This window comes from Bipolaris zeicola (genome assembly GCF_000523435.1).
Source record: "Bipolaris zeicola 26-R-13 unplaced genomic scaffold scaffold_44, whole genome shotgun sequence".
In the NCBI taxonomy this organism is placed as follows: Eukaryota; Fungi; Ascomycota; class Dothideomycetes; order Pleosporales; family Pleosporaceae; genus Bipolaris; species Bipolaris zeicola.
In genome coordinates this window covers 16352-35318 of record NW_006912093.1, presented here as the reverse complement: position 1 = coordinate 35318, position 18967 = coordinate 16352, and the positions used below count along the sequence as shown (strand labels likewise).

At 52.2% G+C, this 18967-nt stretch overlaps 7 protein-coding genes across 7 annotated transcripts; 3 read left to right on the top strand and 4 right to left on the bottom strand.

Moving 5' to 3' along the window:
• Positions 1-543: 543 nt before the first annotated feature.
• Positions 544-1671, bottom strand: COCCADRAFT_35377 (uncharacterized protein; the record flags this gene model as incomplete). The annotated part of the gene is made up of 4 exons (XM_007712458.1): positions 544-607; positions 799-956; positions 1466-1564; positions 1603-1671. The coding sequence occupies 4 exons, from the start codon at positions 1669-1671 to the stop codon at positions 544-546; spliced, it is 390 nt and encodes a 129-aa protein (XP_007710648.1).
• Positions 1672-3401: 1730 nt separating this feature from the next.
• Positions 3402-4908, top strand: COCCADRAFT_35376 (uncharacterized protein; the record flags this gene model as incomplete). Its single annotated transcript, XM_007712457.1, has 4 exons — positions 3402-3719; positions 3818-4414; positions 4478-4575; positions 4629-4908. The coding sequence occupies 4 exons, from the start codon at positions 3402-3404 to the stop codon at positions 4906-4908; spliced, it is 1293 nt and encodes a 430-aa protein (XP_007710647.1).
• Positions 4909-5637: 729 nt separating this feature from the next.
• Positions 5638-7465, bottom strand: COCCADRAFT_3662 (uncharacterized protein; the record flags this gene model as incomplete). Its single annotated transcript, XM_007712429.1, has 5 exons — positions 5638-6282; positions 6328-7052; positions 7100-7173; positions 7219-7270; positions 7333-7465. The coding sequence occupies 5 exons, from the start codon at positions 7463-7465 to the stop codon at positions 5638-5640; spliced, it is 1629 nt and encodes a 542-aa protein (XP_007710619.1).
• A 1223-nt stretch (positions 7466-8688) lies between these two features.
• Positions 8689-9087, bottom strand: COCCADRAFT_35374 (uncharacterized protein; the record flags this gene model as incomplete). The annotated part of the gene is made up of 2 exons (XM_007712456.1): positions 8689-8930; positions 8997-9087. The coding sequence occupies 2 exons, from the start codon at positions 9085-9087 to the stop codon at positions 8689-8691; spliced, it is 333 nt and encodes a 110-aa protein (XP_007710646.1).
• A 1602-nt stretch (positions 9088-10689) lies between these two features.
• COCCADRAFT_91916 (uncharacterized protein) lies at positions 10690-10851 on the top strand (the record flags this gene model as incomplete). Its single annotated transcript, XM_007712455.1, has 1 exon — positions 10690-10851. The coding sequence occupies one exon, from the start codon at positions 10690-10692 to the stop codon at positions 10849-10851; it is 162 nt and encodes a 53-aa protein (XP_007710645.1).
• A 2133-nt stretch (positions 10852-12984) lies between these two features.
• Positions 12985-15848, top strand: COCCADRAFT_24916 (uncharacterized protein; the record flags this gene model as incomplete). Its single annotated transcript, XM_007712439.1, has 3 exons — positions 12985-13906; positions 13980-14587; positions 14634-15848. 3 exons carry the CDS (start codon positions 12985-12987, stop codon positions 15846-15848), a joined length of 2745 nt encoding a protein of 914 aa, XP_007710629.1.
• A 640-nt stretch (positions 15849-16488) lies between these two features.
• COCCADRAFT_35371 (uncharacterized protein) lies at positions 16489-18204 on the bottom strand (the record flags this gene model as incomplete). The annotated part of the gene is made up of 4 exons (XM_007712454.1): positions 16489-17544; positions 17600-17671; positions 17727-18001; positions 18138-18204. 4 exons carry the CDS (start codon positions 18202-18204, stop codon positions 16489-16491), a joined length of 1470 nt encoding a protein of 489 aa, XP_007710644.1.
• Between the last annotated feature and the right edge of the window lie 763 nt (positions 18205-18967).

Genomic DNA, 18967 nt, shown 5'->3' with positions numbered 1-18967 from the left:
GAGCTTCTTTTGGCTGACGATGCCCACCTGTTGTACCACAGAAGGATCTATCGGTAATGCTATCACGACAAGGCTAAACATACCAACATCAATAGACAACGTAGTGTTGGCATAATTCACTGTGAATTACAATACCTTCTTAATTGTTAACTCGCAAGAACGAACATGTCACATCAACATAGGTGAGACTACTATGCCACAAGGAACTATGTGCAAGATGAAGGTAGAAATGGAATTTCGAATTATTTTTGTATTACCTGACAGTTATGAAGACCCAGACATTCGGATCGAAAATCTCCTTTATACAAGTTTATACTGCCACCTTGATCATTACATGCGTGGCCACAAGCTTCCGCTTAGGTAGTAATTCAGTACGTCTAGTAGCTTTGCGGTAGCTGCCTAGCTACGTTGCCCGAGTTTTAGCCAATTTCACTAAGATTTTCGGGCAGCGTTATCAATGTGAAGGTGACGCTCATTATGAGAAGCCCCCAGCCCGCGGCAACGAGACTTTGGTCCACCATGACTCATGATGTGTACTATGCTCTATACCAATGAGCTCTCTCGCCACCACACTGTTGCTTTATCAAGATTTAAGCGCTTCCCAAGGCTGCAAAAGAAAGAAGGGAAGCCATGGGCGTTACAATGTCCCGTGTTGCCCGTTGAATCAAAGGAGAGCTTATCAAATTCGGCAGTCACACCAGAAACAAATTCGCTCTAAAGGAGGGAGTTCTCCACAGTTCACGAGAAACACGAAGGAGCACTTAAGGAAAAATCCCATTGGTAGGTGTTGAGATTGACAAGACCGTCGGCCACATCAGCAAGCGTGAAGCACTAAAATGTGTATGAGCCAATGCCTGACGAGCGATGACAAACATCTGATCGGGGATGGTAACAATACCATCCTGACCAACGCCACTCTTACAAAGCCGAAGCTGCTTGAAATGATTACCAGCCCACTGGCCAAGATTGGAGTTGGCAAAAGAGCAAGGAAAATTCAGACGGAAGCATGGCCTCACCATTAGATCTGATATGCACAGCAAGAGGAACTCAATCACACACCAACTAGTAAGGTTGAGTTAGCTGACTGTGATGGACGAAAGTTATCAAATTGGCCCCCAACATGTTTCGTATCTATTAGATTCGACACGATCCAAATTCAGCTGAGCTTTGCAAACATTACCGATCAAGGATAAGGTTTGGTCTAATCACAGAACAAAATCATACAGCCACATCACTCAATCATGTGTAGCCAGCACATGGTCTGCGCATAGCTATTAGAGAATGTAACGTAATAGCTTGTGCGCAGCCGGTGCAGAGCATATTGTTCAAGAAACGCCATGCAACTAAATCTTGATCAAGTCTCCATCTGCTTGCCCTTTTTCAGATTTGGCACATTATCGGTACGGCATTAGCCCGTCATGATGTCAATGTCAGCACAACTCCTGGAAGCCGAGCCGTGTCCTACGGAGTGTATACGAATGCACGCACAGAGAGCCATGGATGAGGACAATCTTGTCTTCAATCGGTAGTCAGCACTTTTCCCCTTTTCCGCAAATCGAGATGTCTTTACCAAGCGCGGGATTAGTCTTGGCCGATTCTGACCGGTGCAACTGCTCCTCGGCGCCTTCTCAAGCCACATTCACCATGCAATCCTACCTCTCCCCCAGCCATTGCCAATGGTCTGAATGCCACCTACGCAATCCGGTTTCCAAAGCAGAAAAAAAATCGACCCGCTGTCTCATGACCGACGCACCCCAGAAACGGTAAGCAAAATTCTCAAATTGAGATGTGATCAGCACAACAAAACTGAGACGGCTTGTCAGCGCGGGAACTTCCCAAACCCTCTAAACCATTCATAGCCAACACCAAATGGTGCATGGTGTACAACCTATCCTGACAAATAGCGCCACCGCCATTGGCAGCAGACCCTTGCGTTCCCCGCGACCAAACCTCAGATGTAGTACAAAATAGGACAAAAGGGGTCGTAATGCAGATCCTTTCGGGAGCGCGCGTACATGCGTCTGATCCATATTAGGAAGCAACCAGAAACGGACCGACGACCACAATTGGACCAAACCAGATCTCGTAGCACCTCCGTTCTCTTAGTCGCCGGACTCTTCGGCTTAAACCCAATCGCAAATGCTAGACGCTAGATTGCGAACCATGCGTGAGGCTAACCCAACAGGAGAATTTACACCCAAGATTTTACTTGAAGGGTTCTGGGTCGGTATTTGGAATTATATAATAGGTCCTGAGCTGAATTAATAGAAAATATTGCAAAGTGTTCATAACTAGTAGTTTGAAAACTTAAAAGCTGAAGTTTTTTTCGGGGGGGAATGATGAACAAGATGTAGCACGTCACGACGATGTACGTGGTATGCAAAGCTAGGTTACTTCGATCTCCCTAACAACCACCCATACGGAGCACTAGCACACTTGCACTCTACTTACCCCAGATGCCAGCGCATGACCCGCGAGAAGAAGAAAAGCGGCACAAACGACTGGGGGTGGAGTGGCGGTTGGCGGGGGTGGGTATCAGATACTGACTACATACGACACAATACACAACGTACATGGGGCGGGACCCAAACATGTAGATACCTTGCCTTCCACTCCCCAAGTACACAAATCCCACATCCAATAACACGGCGCGGAAATAGTGAAGAGCCACTTGCACACTCCATCGCCACCGGTCCTAACACGAAAGCAAAGACTACTCACGCACCACACGCGTCCCAAGCCCATCGACCAAGCTAGCACTAAAGCACCATACCTCCGCCAAACTAGCTAACACTCTACGTAACTTCCCTCTAGCCCCCTCCAGACGCAATCTACAAACACACACCAGTCTATACCCAAGCCCCCCTCATCTACCCCAAACCGTGACTTTCACCCTAGCCACCGTAAACATCCAGAGCCACCCAACCTATCCCCATACCTCTCTAGCACCCACGCAACCAAAACATTCACTCTAGTCCGTTCACGTCCCAAGGACCCCATCGGCGCCACTACATGACCCTGCCGCTGCCGGAGTCTATCCACTATCCACTATCCTTCAAACTTACAAGGCGTTAAAAAAAATCTATTTGGGGGAGAAGATGAACGGCGGGGGCGCGGTTACCAACGCCGGGGGTTAGAATATCAAAAGTGATTATTATCGAGCGGGAAAAAAAAGCGTCTAAACTAGATAGTTAGCGCGGGAAATTGCTACCGGGGTTTTTTCTTGAAACCGAGGTGTACAAAGAGGAAAGATCAGAGGCGAAAGTATCCAGGCAGGCGGGAGAGGAGGGGTATATAGAGGGGTGAGTGATGGAAGCATGGTGGTGCTGACTCTAATACTTCTTATTTTAATTTCTTGATTTGTTCGATATCTTCATGTATAAGGCATTTATATTTCCACCATGTATTTTCTAAATGTGAAAATCGCACTCGTCGCTGCGGCGACTGCGTCGTTAACAGCGGCATGGCCAACCGCTATACTAGATGCTGCGGGCCACGATCCCGAAGTGCTGAAGCGCGCAGAGCAAGAGGTCGCAAAGGCGATGCAAGCAAGACAAGGAAGTGCAAGCGCCGCTACATCTGTGTTCGAGCCTATCCCCATCTTCGACGCAAAAGCACAGTACATCGATGTCAGCGCGGGGAGCGGCCATGAATACGTGCCTCCGGGCCCAGGCGACCTTCGGGGTCCCTGTCCCGGGCTGAATGCTCTGGCAAACCACGTACGTCTATCCCCCCCTTCCCTAAAAAAAAAACAAGAGCATTGCAACATACTTTTCAGACGAGCAAAAAAACAACTCAATAACTTTTTTCTGTACAGAACTTCCTACCGCATAATGGCTACGCCACCGTAACGCAATACGTCGAGGCGACCACAAAAGTCGTTGGCATGGGTCCGACACTCGCGCTCCTCCTCTCTGCCGTCGGCGGCTCCCTCAGCGGCGATATCCTCAACTGGTCCATGGGCGGCAAGCCTTCGCTTGCACAAGCTGGACTCACTGGTATCCTGGGCAACGGACTCACGGGCTCGCACAACAAGTACGAGACGGACGGGTCGCCCACGCGGGGGGATCTGTATCAAACCGGGAACAATTTCAAGACGGTGCCCGCGCAGTTCCAGCAGCTGGTTGATGCGTCGCCTGGCGGCTTTGTCACGCTCGAGAGCCTGACTGCATTTCGCAGCGCGAGAGTGGATGCGCAGCGGAAATCTAATCCGTATTATTTCAGTGGCCCGTTTGCGGGCGTGCTGGTGCAGCCGGCGGCGTACACGTTTATTTTTCGCTTCATGGCAAATCACTCCGCGGAGAACCCAGAGGGGATTCTGCCGTATGATGTGCTGCAGTCGTGGTTTGGCATTCAGGGGTCGAGCGGCAAGTATACTGCTGTGCAGGGCGGGGAGCGCATTCCGAATAATTGGGTGAGTTTTGTTCGTTTGTGTGGTTGGAGAGTGTATGTGCTAATGGGGTGTTTCCTTTGCTAGTACCGTCGTCCAATAGCGTATCCATACGACACGCCCTACTTTCTTGCGGATACGTTGAATGCGGCTGCTTTGTACCCCAAGTTTCTTGAGGTCGGCGGGTACGTTGGTCCCTTGCTCCTTCTCTTCCAACATTTACACTAACTCGTTCTAGAAATACCGGCCAACCCGACTCTTTCGTTGGTGTCGACGTATCAAGCCTGACAGGCGGTATTTTCAGCTCTGCCAATCTCCTCAAGGGAAACAACCTGGCTTGCTTCGTCTATCAGATTTCCGCGCTGGCAAAGCCCGATATTCTTCTTGGCGTACTCACTACACTTCTCGACATTGTAAACAATGCGGTTGCTGCTCTGAGCTGTCCACAGTTGAAGAATTTTGACCAGAGCGTGCTTAAACAGTTCCCTGGCTACAGCAGGCAGAGTGTGTATGGATAGACTGAAATGTCTTGAACTTGTAATGATTCACATGATTGTCGAGCGGGAAGATTGGAAATCTCACACATTTAAAGAAATAGAAATGCACTCAAAAATAACAAAGCAACTCTAAAATCAAATCATTCAAACTGATACTTCTTACCACATAATCGTTATACTACACAAGACTCGTACGATATGCATGCATAGGCACTGATTCAAACAAATATGTAACGAGACCGTCCCAGACCCGACTCTCATAAGTGAGTCAGGCACAAATGAAGACAGATGTCGATATTCCTCTTCCAACGTTCCGTTAAGAGTGCACCGTATCAAGTCACGGGACTCCTGCAGGCTCAAGGCCTGCATCGTTGGTGTGTAGTGCATCACGATTTCAGTCAATGACTGCTTTGAGACTCAGGGCTGAGACAAGAAGATCAGGGTTAACAAGGCAAAAGGGTTGAACATGGAATGCTGCCATGGTGCAAGTATCGTCAGTACCGAGCCTTCGACATGTGCAACTTACTGCGGCGAGTTCATGACCTCGTATAAATATCCTGTTTCATTCGTGGGTTACACCCACACAGATAGGCTCGTTGGTGCTGCCACCACCTACCGTTGTCTCCTTTTTTTCACAACGCCATATTCGTACTTTCTACAAAGTAGTAGTAAAGTGGTACCCATACGCCTTGCTAACAGCAAACCAAAGCTCGAACTCTCCCACGTTCTCTCATCATCATGGTAGTTCGTCTAGTCATAGTGCATAAAGAGCTGGCTCATACTCTCTCCGTGGTGGTTTCGCCTAATTGCTTCCGCTAGCAGGTTATCAACTTTGATAATGTCTAGCTTGTCTTGACTAGCCTGAGCGAGCTTGTGTTCGGGAATCGGAAACGCATTAGTGATGACAATCTTGTCAATGACATCACAGTGGCTCATCTCTTGAAGACAGTCACCGCCAAAGATGCCATGCGTGGCAAAGCAGTACACCTTGGTTGCGCCACCGCGCTTGACAACAGTCTCAGCGGCCGCAATCCACGATGCAGACTTGTCCATCATGTCGTCGACAATGAAGACGGGACGATCTTTGACGTTGCCGACAAGAGTCACCATGGTCTCGAGTTCGGGATTCTTGAGGTCTTCTTCTTCGTCTTCAGACGAGGCAGCAGCGTCATAGGTTCCGCCTAGAGCGTGTGAATGCTCGGTCTCTCTGTTACGACTAGACGAGGCATTCGAGACGAACGAGGACATCATGTGATTGGGTATGTCGTCATCGCCTTCCGACGGGGGACGATTGCGCCAGGTGCTATGCGAGGTTGCGGACATGGATGGCGAAGGATGAGTGTCATCAACAATATGGCCTTGGACGAGACGTCCATGGATGACATTTCGTGCGCGCTGTGATGGTTAGAAAGATGGCACAAGTCTTTGGCATGGACAAACCTCATCAGTGTACTCCTCCTCATCGGCACCACTCTCGTCTACATCCTGCTCCTTGGACGCTTCCTGTTCTTGGTTCTCTGCATCAGTTCGAATGGGCTCTAGTGGGACTTCAGGTTCGATAATAGAGCCCGCACGCATCGACTTGGACAGTGGATGGCTTCCTGCAGACTCTGAGCCCGCATGAGCTCGCCGTACAAGTGGGTTTGTGGGGGTGCGTCTGAGGCTCGATTTGCCCGGTTCCGCTTTTGGATCGATTGTGATGTTGCTAATCGGTGTGACATCGGCGTCTGTATCCAGCGCAGTTCGCACCAAACCTGGCGTCTCGTACGCACCATCCAATCGAAGTTGCTCAAACATGGCGCTTTCGTTCCAGTGCACCGCGGTGCCCGCCCTACGCCTGTCGGTTGTCACAATGCCGAAACTGAGTTTCAACGCGTCAGCTAGCGATGTGACACGCTTTGTGCCACCCGGGTTCTTGCTGACAACCACAGCCTCCCTCCAATTGGGCACGTTGACGCGAATCCAGCGCGCGATGAGGGGTTCGGCGACGAGGTTGTCAACGGGGCACTTGAAGAAGCCCTGCATCTGCGAAGCGTGCAGGTCAATTGTCATGACATGGCTGACGCCGGCAATGTGCAAAAGGTTTGCGACCATGCGCGCAGTGATGGCACCGCGGTGCTGCTTCTTCTTGGACTGACGCGAGTAGGGAAAGTAGGGCATGACGGCTACAGCTGTTAGTAGCTAGCATTGAGCTCATCGAGGCGCGCGGTACCTGTGACCGACTTGGCAGAGCCGCCTTTGCAGGCCGAGATCATAATCAGCAGCTCCATCACCGAGTCGTTGATTCTGACCCATTAGCCAATTGGCGCACGACGGGGCTGGGCTACGCACTTCTCGCTCCCACTCTGGACGATGAAGACATCTTTGTTCCGGATCGAAGTATCTGCAGGACTTAGCGCGTGTGTATAGGACGAGAGGGCGAGGGCGAGGGCGAGGTGAGCGTACGAATGGTGACGGAAGTTTCTCCATTTTTGAATTTACCCAGGGTTGCGGAGCCAGGCTTCATGCCCAGGCGGTCGCAAATGCCCTCGACAAGCCTGGGGTGCGAGGTGCCGCCAAAGACGATAGCGCCCCTCATGGTGGGCGGTCCTAGGAGAGTGACGTTCTCGTAGTGGGCAAATTGTGGTGAAGGCCGATGAGGCCTGGCAAAATTGCTCGACATTCTACTAGCTGAGCTATCGGCACGTCGGGGGTTGGTCTTGCCCCACTATCCGCTCGATAGGGCAACGACTAGTCGGCAGCCAGTGACTGCCCGCACCTGACTCGCAAACACCAAGAGCGACGTGCACACACACCAAGAAGCGACGCAATAGGAATTTGGGTGGCAAGTACAGCTCCAAGAGGCAATCTTGACCTGCAAGGAATTGTCAGAATGCACACGGTGAGCTGGCGGGGCTGCTGCTCCTTCTTTATGCACATGGCTGCACTACCCAAACGTCTTACAAGCAGCTGCTGAGCTGGCACGCGATCACAGAGTCGCTTCGTCTGGCCAGTCAGGGCCCTTAAGTAGACCACGATGCGCCTCTGTACCTGCGGAGCCTCTCGAGTCCCCGCCTTTCACATTGCCATGTAGCCCGTCTGGTCTGCCTTTTATATCCATTGCTCGAATTCGGCAATCGCAGCCACGCGAAGACTTGTTCGGTTACACAAGTTCACCGCTTACTTCTGTACTCCCTCAACGGACTCGATGGTAAAAGTTGCCCAAGCTACATACATGGCGGTCCACAGCGAAAGCCACGCTATTGGTGGCTCTGATGTGATGGAGTCATATCAGTCGAGCTTCATGGCCGGTTGCAGTATCAACGCACCACGGACACGGGATTTGACTTTGTTCTGTCATACTAGCTGACCTGTTTGAGGTCAGGTGGCCCAAAGCAGCCAGTGGCCTGGACGAACATTGGCATTTGTCTTGGAATAAGGAAGCACAAATACATGTTGGCGTGGGTCCGTCAATGTGCTCTGTACATCAGTCGAGGTCCTGTAGGCGTCGACAACGACTCGGCGGTGAAGTGGTGGTGGCATGGCAGGCAGGCAGCTTGACAGCCAAACCGGCAATACGATCAGCTCCATGCCAAAAGAATTGTCGAGCTACTTGAGTGGTGTGCAGTGATGTGGGGGGGATAGGCTCCCCGGTGCAACCATGGGGTGTGCTCAAAAGAGAAGCAATGGTGCTCCACAGGGTAGGCGGATTGATGATGGACATGGTCGGCCTCTGTCTTGCGGGCTGAACGGTGTGATGGTGTTGACGAGGCTGTGCCAAAACAGCCCGATTGGCTGCCGGGGCTGCAAAAGGAGCGGACACTAGTAGAGGCCATCTGGTCCCGAACACCAGGTCTGGCGGCGCGATCTGGCTGTGCGTGGAGCTATGGTGAAGTGACAGAAAACGGCGTGCACGACAGCAACGCTTGGGGCTACGAGGGGCCGGCAAAAGTTCGGCTTGCCAGGGAAGGCAGTTTTCCAAGAGCCTGGTCCGGGGTCGGCGGGCAGGTTGAGAGCGGATGGGACGCAGTACGCGGTGATGTTTGCGCGCGACTGCTTTGCGACTGTCGAGCGATGGAGACGAGCGATGGGGCTAGCCCAAAAGACAAGTGGCCATCATCGGGTTGCACGATCTGGCATCGTGGCACCGGGCGTCAGGGTCAGCCCGATACAGACGGTGCAGGGCACGAAGGTGAGGGCAAGACCAAGATGGACGACCATGGTGGGGGGGGACGTGTTGGCCAACAGTGCCATGGTGGAGCAGTGCAGGGCCAGCTGCAGGGGGCCGATGAGTCGGAGGGCGTCCGGGGCTGACTGGGTGGATGGGTGGATGGGTGGAAGTGTCGGTGGGTTGCTTTTGGCGGGCGTCATTAGTCCGGGCGTGGATGGAGAGTTTGTTGTGGACAGCACTGAGCAGGCAAGGTGTTTACGGGCCTGGTCTGTGGTGGAGAGGAAACGGGCCGGGGGAGAGGGACGCCCATGCATAGCGACGGTTTCGGCAATCGTGTCTGGGCCGCCCGGCAGCCCATGCGGCTCCTAAGCAGCGCATGTGGCCAGCCAGGATGGGATGGGATGGAAGGGCCAGTGTGAGTGGGCGCACGCCAGCAGCCAGCGAAAAAGGAAACGCACCCAGGAGCCAATGCCGCGCCCAGCCTAGCACGCACTGCAACTGGCACTCGGTCGCGCACGCCGTGGCTGCGTACTTACTGAGCCTGTCCAAACGTCTGCTTGTGGACGAGGGCGCATATGCCATCATCACAACGCGGGCGCCGAGCACGGTTGGCCGTGACACACTGGCTGCACCAGCGCTGCCTCTCGATCCCTCGCCGAACTATGCCATTGCGCCCTGCCCTGCCATGCACTCTCGGGCCTGCTGCGGCCTCTACACGGCATGCTCGCCGCGGATGCGGCTGCGGGACTGGCAGCCTGTCGTGGTGGACAGAGCCATCCCGGACCATCAGACCACGAGCGAGGCGACCAGGGCACACACCCAGAGACAGAGAGCGAGAGCGAGGTGAGTAGGTAGAGCGGCTGGCCCACTCCCTCGTGGCACCATCAGGACCATCTTTGGCCTCATCGGTCCGGCACCCATCCGCCTTTGGATCTCGACACTCGACAAAGGCACCACGGCCAGACGGCTGCACGGCTGCGCGCTGCTGCTGCTTGTTGTTGTACACACCCACTTGCACTCGGCCTGAGTGGCCGTCGAATGGCTTGCACTGTAGCCAAAGTTTATTCTCCGCTTCTCCCCCCAAGCCTTTGACTGAAGGCTCAAAGTATAAGACGGCCCAAGATCCGCGTCGTTAGCGTCTGCAGTCTGGCAACAAGCAAGCCCTGGAGTCGTTCCTTCTCCAGCAACCATCCAAACACTGCAACTGCCTCTTTTGCTTCTCCTGCCTCTTCCGTCTCCGCTCGCTCCTTCCTTGTCCTCGTCCTCACCCTCGTCCTCTTCCACCTCCCCCTCCCCCTCCCCCTCCACATCCTTCTCCTCCACATTGACGTTTGTTTTGTCAGCCACGATCAAGCCGGTCCTAAACACCCTCGCTCTCAACCTTCCCCCTACCCTCCCCTACCTTGACTTCGTTTCCTCCTCGGCCCCTGCAGTGTCGCCGCCACTATTCACGTCAGTACTCACTCAACCTCAATTGCTATATCTACTCTTGCCATCCCCCACCCCCATCTCACCCACCACCTCCTTTACTCACACACACTCACTCACTCCATCTTTCTCTCTCTCTCTCTCAACTCCCACTCACACATATCCACAGTCGTTCCCGCCCAATTGCCATTGTTTGTCCACCCGTCTTCCCCTCCATCTTTGCAATGGCCCGTCCAAGCTGCTCCCACAGCTTCAAATTGATCAAGTCCGACACCACTCTCGTCGTTTGGACCTGCAACTTGTGCCACAGCGGGCCCTTCACGTCCATCTACCAATGCGATCAGTGCAAGCTCAAGACGTGCCAGCCCTGTGCCTCCAAAGCATGAGCGAGTAAGTCCCTCATACCTCCCACACACCCCAGTCGCCCCTCCATGCACCACAAATGGCATCTTGCATCACCACACATGCGAGCTGTGCCAAGTGTCGGTCAAAAAAATCCACTCTGGCTGACGCTGACTCGCTGCCGTGTAGATGGAATGCATGGATCGCCAACTACGATCCAGCCCACCCGAGATCCCGGTAACCAGATATGTACCTAGACGCACGCGACACGGCCCAATACCCTTCGCTCTCCGCTTGGCAACATGCCCACTCCCATTCCCGAACCATCATATCACCTGGATTTCCTATCACGCCTTGCTTGTCCCCCGTCTCCATCACGTGGCCTTCTTCTTCTCCATCTCTTAGCATGGCGTTTTGGGCGGCCCCCTCCGATCCAATCATTTGATGCCAAAAAAAGCAATCACCTTACGACAATGGCACGTTTTTTTTCCGCTCGGAACAGGCTTCCGCGCTTGCTTTACAAAAAGGAAGGGGGGTACCCGCTTCTGGCCGTTTCAGATGGGACCAGGCTCCTGTCTGGCAAATGCCGCTTTCCCCTGTTCTACCATTCCTACATGGTCTCTTTCTTCAATCACATTACGGTCGCCGAGCCCACGTGGTCCCCAGTTTTTTTTCTCTCTTGTGTTTTGACCCTACAACGACTGGTGCAAACCATTACGCCTTAATGCTTTTCAATTTCCTTTCAGCTCATCATCTGGTATAATTACATGGGGGGTTTTTTGTTTTTGATTACTATACACAATTGTCGACTTGAGCTATCTGTACATTTAGACGCCCTTGGGTGGAGATTCTGTTTCACATACCCACGAGGGCGCACGTCTTGGCAGCTGTAATAGACAATAATCCAACACACTGATTTCATCTCAACGACTCGCCTCCCGGTTGATTTCTGTAGCCGCTGCATGGCTAAGGATGGTGACTTACCTCGTGCAAGAACTAGCTCGCTCAGGTTTCAGGACTAGGGTGTGCACGCAGGTACATGGCTTGCACGAGCTGAGACGCGCATCCTCGATGCTCGAGGCGAGGCGAGGCATTTGAGCTTCGATATTCCTTCTTCAAAGGGTTCTGTGCATAACTTGGTTCCCAAGGCAGATCTGCAAGGCCGAATGAGGCACAAATCGCGAGCCGCTCTCGCGTGTCTCAGCTAAACTGCTGCACCTGCACCGCAGCGGACCGTGACGAACACCTATTTAGTCGCTGCTGGCGTGTCTTTGAATGCAGTTTGGACAAAGTCACGACTCCTACTATTTTATGCCGGTCCTGCGATTTCCCAAAGCACAATCCATCCGACATGATTAGAGCACACACACACACACACAAGCATCTTTATCTCCATGCTTGCACCGAGAGACTAGTACGAGAATCAGGTTTACCTTGCGTATGCGTGTAACATGTACGCAACAGGTAACCGTTTCCAGCTTCAACAATAAAGAAGCCTCCGCCAAAAGCGCGATCCTAAGGCGGATAACCGGCAGATAAGTAAGGTTATTGGTCAGAGCTGTGGCTGTCCAAGGTTAGTAGCATACACAACAAACCGATGGCTACTACCCCTCTCGCCTACGGCCCTTCACCCACCCGCTTTTCAGCCCAGTCTCGGCCCGCTATATACAACTTGTGTGCATCCGTACTACGGCAACATCAGCCGGCAAAAAAAACCTTTCCGCATTCCACATTTCATACAACTGTAGTCACTACCATTGCGTCACGTGTTTTCAAACGGCGCCTCTTTCGGAATTTCTCTCTTATTCGCTCATGTTTTCTGGTCGTCCATCATCCTCTGCAGGGCTGTTACCTTGCGCTATAAGCGCTAAACCTCCAGCTGCTATCGTATGCAAGCATAGCTCCACAGCAGGTACTCTTTCAATAGGCTCCCACCAAATCTCTGTTCTCCGGACACAACACCGTGCACCGTTCGCCTGCATTGGTGCCACTTAGACAGTGTGATCCAGCCGCACAAAGCAGTCAGCAGCCACGTATGACACTTTTGGCCCCCATCTTCATCCCACATATATATATGCTGTCCCTCAAATCAGCCTTACAGCCTTTTCATCCCATTCTCTAGTTGTTTCGTTTCTATTTGCAATTGAGCCAGCTATTATACAGAGCAAAGGGCAAGCATGGGCTCGGATAGCGGCGATGACACGCAAACCGGCGTACCTCAGGCAGCAATTGACGAGTTCTGGGATAGCCTCATCACTAAGAAACCAGCCAAAGTCACCAAGATATTCCCGCAAAGTCTGTATGCCAATCTTCTCCCTCCCCATAATCCAATTGGAAAAGTCACGGGCAAAAATGCAGCTGAATCGTACCGGGCCGCTGCAGCAGAGTGCTCTGCTCGCGTCAAACGCATCGTGAAAGAATGTATCCGAACGAATGAGAAATTCACGGACCCGGACTTCGATATCAGTAATCTATCTGATGGAAATTGCCTCGAAGGACTCATGCACTGGTATAATGAAAACAATGAAAAGTCACCTGCAGTCAGCGCATCGCAGCTAGGCAGAGCCCTCTCCACCCTTGTTGAAAGTGGCGTCTTCATGGGGGACGGTGCACCATTCGACTTCAACACTACTGCCAAGATATTGACTCAGAAATCGAACCGGAGCTCAGACGGTCCAAAATCGGTGCATCGTATTGATTGGATCTTTGACAAGCCAGAATTTGTCATTGATGGCTTCTCCAGCTCCGATCTCAAACAGGGCTCGAGCGGCGACTGCTGGTTCATTGCTGCTGCCTCGACAATCTGCGCAAACCCTTCGTTGATGAACAAAGTCTGTGTTGCGAGAGACGAAGAGTGTGGTGTCTATGGCTTTGTTTTTTATAGAGACGGCGAGTGGGTCTGGACCGTAGTTGATGACAACCTTTACCTCAACATCGCTGACTTTGACGCCCAATGGGGTGATCGATACGATCCGACCAATGCGCGAGAGATCAAGTACAAAAAGAACTATCAGACTGGATCCGAGGCACTCTATTTTGCCTCTTGCGCTGACGAGAACGAAACCTGGCTCCCGCTTTTGGAGAAAGCGTACGCTAAAAGTAAGAACCTCCCTACACGATTGGACCCTACGCACTGTTGCACATATCCGCTGCACAGCTGACAGAATAACAGTACATGGTGATTACGGTGCCATTGCTGGTGGATGGAGCGGTGAAGCCGTCGAAGACTTGACTGGCGGTGTCACGACCAAGATCCTGACGAATCGTGTATTAAGAAAAGAGAAGCTTTGGGAAGAACTACTCAAAGTTGGCAAGGATTTCTTGTTTTCAGCTTCATCACCAAGCTCATATGGCGACGACTCGGATGCGCTAAAGGGTCTTGCCCTCAGCCATGCTTATTCCGTCTTGAAGGCTGTAGACGAAAAAGACGAAAACGGCAAAAAGTACCGATTAGTATTGATACGCAACCCGTGGGGTAGTAGGCAGAATGCAAGTATAGGCGAATGGACGGGACCGTGGAGCGACGGCTCGAGAGAGTGGACACCGTACTGGCTCGAGAAGCTAGGCCACAAGTTTGGAGATGACGGACTCTTCTGGATGTCCTACGACGATTTGCTCAAGCGATTTGATTTGCTTGATCGCACTCGCCTGTTCAACGAAGAATGGACCGTCGTGCAGCGGTGGACCAGTGTTTCGGTGGCATGGGTCACTGGCTACCTAAACATGAAATTCTCGGTTGAAATTAAGAAAGCTGGCCCGACTGTTTTCGTACTCTGCCAGGTAAGTACCACCTCTTATCCCGCTCCTCAGGTACTAATGATAGTAGTTGGACGAGCGCTATTTCAGGGGGTTAGAGGGCAAATACAGCTTTGACCTGCATTTCATCTTGCAAGAGAAGAATGCTGCAGTTGGCGACCACCTAGTCCGCGCCCGCGGTCCTTGGTTTGGGAACCGCAGCATATCTGCCGAAGTCGACCTCGAACCCGGTGTGTACGAAGTTGTGCCCAAGATTGTTGCCACGCGAGACCCGGAAGAACCCGAAGTCTTGGATGTCGTGAAGAAGCTGGCCGAACGCAACCCGCAGAAGCTCCGACAAATTGGACTAAACTACGACATTGCAAATGCAAAGGGTGTGTTCGAGCTTCCTGAAGAGGATAAGAAGAAGAAAGAGCAGGAGAAGAAGGAGGCAGCAGAAAAGAAGGCAAAAGAAAAAGAGGCCGAAGAGAAGGAAAAGGAAGAATTCGAAGCCTGGAAGAAGGAGCAGAAAGCGGACTATGAGGCTTGGAAGAAGAGGAAGGAGCAGAAGGCCAAGAAGGAAACAAAGGAGCAAGCCTCCGAATCCAAAGAAGATGTCAAAGATAGCAAGACTCAGACGGAACAAGGTGATGTCCCGAAAGATCCCGTTGCCGATACAGAGGACAAAAAGGACGGCACACCTCCTTCCGCTTCTGAAGGAAACAACACCGATGAGACCGCAGGTCTGCCACCCAAAACCACAGACTCGGAACCGAAATCTCTCACCGCCGACACTCCCACTGCCGCCCCCGAAAGCACCACCACCGAAGACGCTAACGAACCCACACCTCCATCCGACACCCCCAGCAACTCCACCTCGTTAGACCCAACACCCCACCCTGACGCCTCCACATCAGCATCTGCGTCACAACCTCCCCCAGCACCAGCAGACGTAGCAGCACCAGAGCAGCACCTCCCGCCACCATCACCAGCGCCACATACCTCATCCTCGCGCCCCGCAGTCGACGACGACGACGACGACGACGACGCCCCATTCCAAGGCAACGCCCCAATCTACGGCAACAACGCTCCAGTCTACGGCGACACCCCCGTGCCCCCTCCCCCTCCCCCCGAGCTCCCCAAACCCGACAACGAACTCAAACCCTGGAACGCAGTCTGCGTTCTCGGTCTCAGAGTCTACACTCTAGACGCCGAGGTAAGTATCAAGCTTGTCAAGCCGCAGAGCGTCGAGGAGGCGTCGATCCTAGATGTGGATGGCGGCACGCAGGCTGGAGCTACAATGTGAGAGTGGGGGTGTGGGTAGTAGCAGGCAAACAGCAAGAGCAAAAGGGTTAGATTCTCAAACTAGCCGATCTAGTGTAGCCACTGTGAGATCCGAGTGCGAGGGCCATTTGAACCGGTGGGACGGTAAAGGGCAAAAGGAACATGATGGTCGGGGTTTTTTTTCTCTTTTCCTTTGTTTTCTGCTAATCTGTTGAATGGATGGGGATGTGGGTGGGGAGGGGGACGGATATGAGGGGCGAGGACTTGAGCAAATTTCTTTCCTTCTTTCTCTCGTTCTTTTTGTTTGCTATGTGAGAGGGTTTTTTGGCCAACAGGATGTAGGTTCATGATTTTATGATGAGATGAATGACTTGGGGCGTATTGGAGGTGGCGTCGACGTTGTTATGATCGAGATTGATCTGGGCCGATTGGATTGGCAGGCCGGTTCTCTCTCCTTTTTTTCTCCTGCTAACCCATATTCTACTTGCTCGGAGAGATACTCCGCTCTCCACAATATCGTGTCGAAAACAAAAGGAATTTAGGTTTATTCATCACTCAGAAAGCTTCTACAATACCATGCTACTACACTAAATTTTGTATCCCTCGCACAATAATGATAATTGAATCGTACTTGCTTCACCTCACTCCCTGTCCAGCATCACCTACTGGGCCTCCGTGACACCATGCAGAGCAATCTGCGCCCTGATAGACGATCCATTACCCACGTTGAAGTTGTCCTGCAGGACCATGCCCTCAGCAGTTAGCACGTCTCTAAATGCAACCTGTGCACTGCCAACCTCCGCAGTCTTGTTCAGTAGCGAAAGCTGGAAGCCAGCCGGGTTAGCCAGCATATCAGTGGTAATGGGAATAGTGAACGCCTGGTCAAAGGAAGGATTGAAGATATCGGTTCCAGGCGAGTACGACTTTGCTGCTGTTTGGAACGTCTTGTCACCCCAGGTGACCTTGACGCTGGGGTTGAGCTCGTCACGGTGGCCATGGAGTTCCTGGACACCAGCAATGAGAACGGTAGCGACACCGCAGATTTGGCCTTGGCCCTGGCTTTGAACGCCTGGAGAGGACAGTACTTGTGGGTCGTTGACAAGGTGGAAGAACTTGGCTTGGATCACGAGCCTGCCTGGAGACTCTTGGCCCTTTTTCGTGAGAACGAGTTCTTGTGTACCACCCTTGAGGAGGATTTCCTTGATCGTCGTAGATCCGAGTCCCATGTCGTCATCACCAACCATATCTTCGTCTTGGATGTCTACAGTGATGTCCTGCTCAAAGTCTGTGACTAGGAAGTCGTGGGACTCGTTCCATTGCGGCTCACGATTGTTATCCACGGTCGAAGTCTTCCATTCCCCTTCCGCACCAACCTTGACCTTGACGTAGCAGTCTGGTACGTCTTCGAGCTTGACTTTTGCCATCAGCTTCTTAAGCCCGCTTTTCTTTTCGCCGTGTTTGGGTACGTCGATTCCAGTCGCCTTGCCAACGGTCACACGGACGACTCCGTAGTGCGGCTGGAAGGCCTTGAAGTAGTCGGTATTGGGATCCAGCTTGACTAGGAAGCGGTTCGGGAGCACTGCCATTGAATCAATGACACCAAGAATAGTCTTGCGGACAGTGCTGTCGATAACAGAAAAGTCGGCAATGTTTGCAGCGTCTGTGAAGTCCAGCTTCAGGGTTGGTGTGTTGAGGAAGGCAATTTGAACGGCCCCGATCTATGTTCAAGTTAGAATACGCTTTGGGTATTGGCTAACTAGATACACGACTTACCAGAGGAATGACATTTGTCAATGGGCACAGCAAGACGCTGATACGACCTTTCATATGAACTCGCTCAACACCCTAAACATCACGTTAGTGATACTCCTGGCCTGCAGTCGATCCACACAAGACATACCACTTTTGGAACCAGTTTACCATCAAGCTCAAAGTCACACACACCCTCCCAGTTCATATCCATGTCAAGCTTGATTCCTCCGGCCGAAGTCTTGTGAACATCAACATTTGAGAAACCAATTGGAACATGGCCGAAATCAATCTTGACGAAGCGCAGGTTGGCCAGCGGACCAGGAAGTGTGGTAGCAAGAATTGGCTCAACCGTGTCTTTGATGATGTTGGAGCCAGCTACACAGATGTTGGGCCATAGATTCTTGATGATGTCGTTGAGGAAGCCTGGTTGACGCGTGTTAGCAACTTGTAAAATGGGGTTTGTTGATAACAGTTCCTGTCACATGTGTGGAGTAGATGAGGGGTAGGAAAGCTGTATAGTGGGACCAGGGTATTGGATGCTTCATTGTGTATCTCGTACCTGCGGGCTCAGCCCCTCCAGAGGCAGTCAGATGCTCGACAAGCGACGCGGGTGCCTGGTTCGCCATGATGTGGTGTCAATTCGTCTCTCCCGAGCTTTAGAGGGTGTTAAGGTGATCAACAGTAAGCTCAAAACAGCCGGGATCGAGTTGATATCTTTGTGGTTGTAGTAATAGGAAGAAGAGTCTGAGAAAGGGAGAGAGATGGGGAAGTGGTCAACAAGAGTACAATTGGTAGCAAAAGTACCCAGCCAGTTCAGAGCTACACGCAGCACCACGTGTTCGAGCCTGTTTGTTTGCCTCCATTCTTGGAACTTACTACTTGACGTCACGTCACATTGTCTAAAACGCGCCTGTGCTGCAGCTTGACGATGTCAACCATGCAAACCCCGCTGTGGCAGGTGGAAGCCACAGCTGCTGAAAGCCACACTCAGTCACGTGCTTCAGCCCACTCCCAACTTCCCTTGCGCTTATGCCATCATGGTCCCTGAATTCCGCTGCTACATACATTTGTTTTTCTTTTCTCGATATATCGGTTCCACCTGCCCAGATCTGTCACATCATCCCAGTCATCTCGAGACGCAAGCATCAAACACCACATATTTAGGCCACCCCAACGCCACAACCCATCCTTTTCGTAATCCTACAACAAGCCCCGGGAACCCCTTGTACCTTCCCGATCGCCCAATCGATACAGATAACATGGCTGACCGTGCGCCGCTCGTAGGTAGCAGCCATGCGTCGTTTGCTCGCTAATCTGATCTTAAAAGCAACGCATATACCCCAGGCTCGCATCGGTTACCCCGAACCATCATCCTTGTGGCTTGACTTT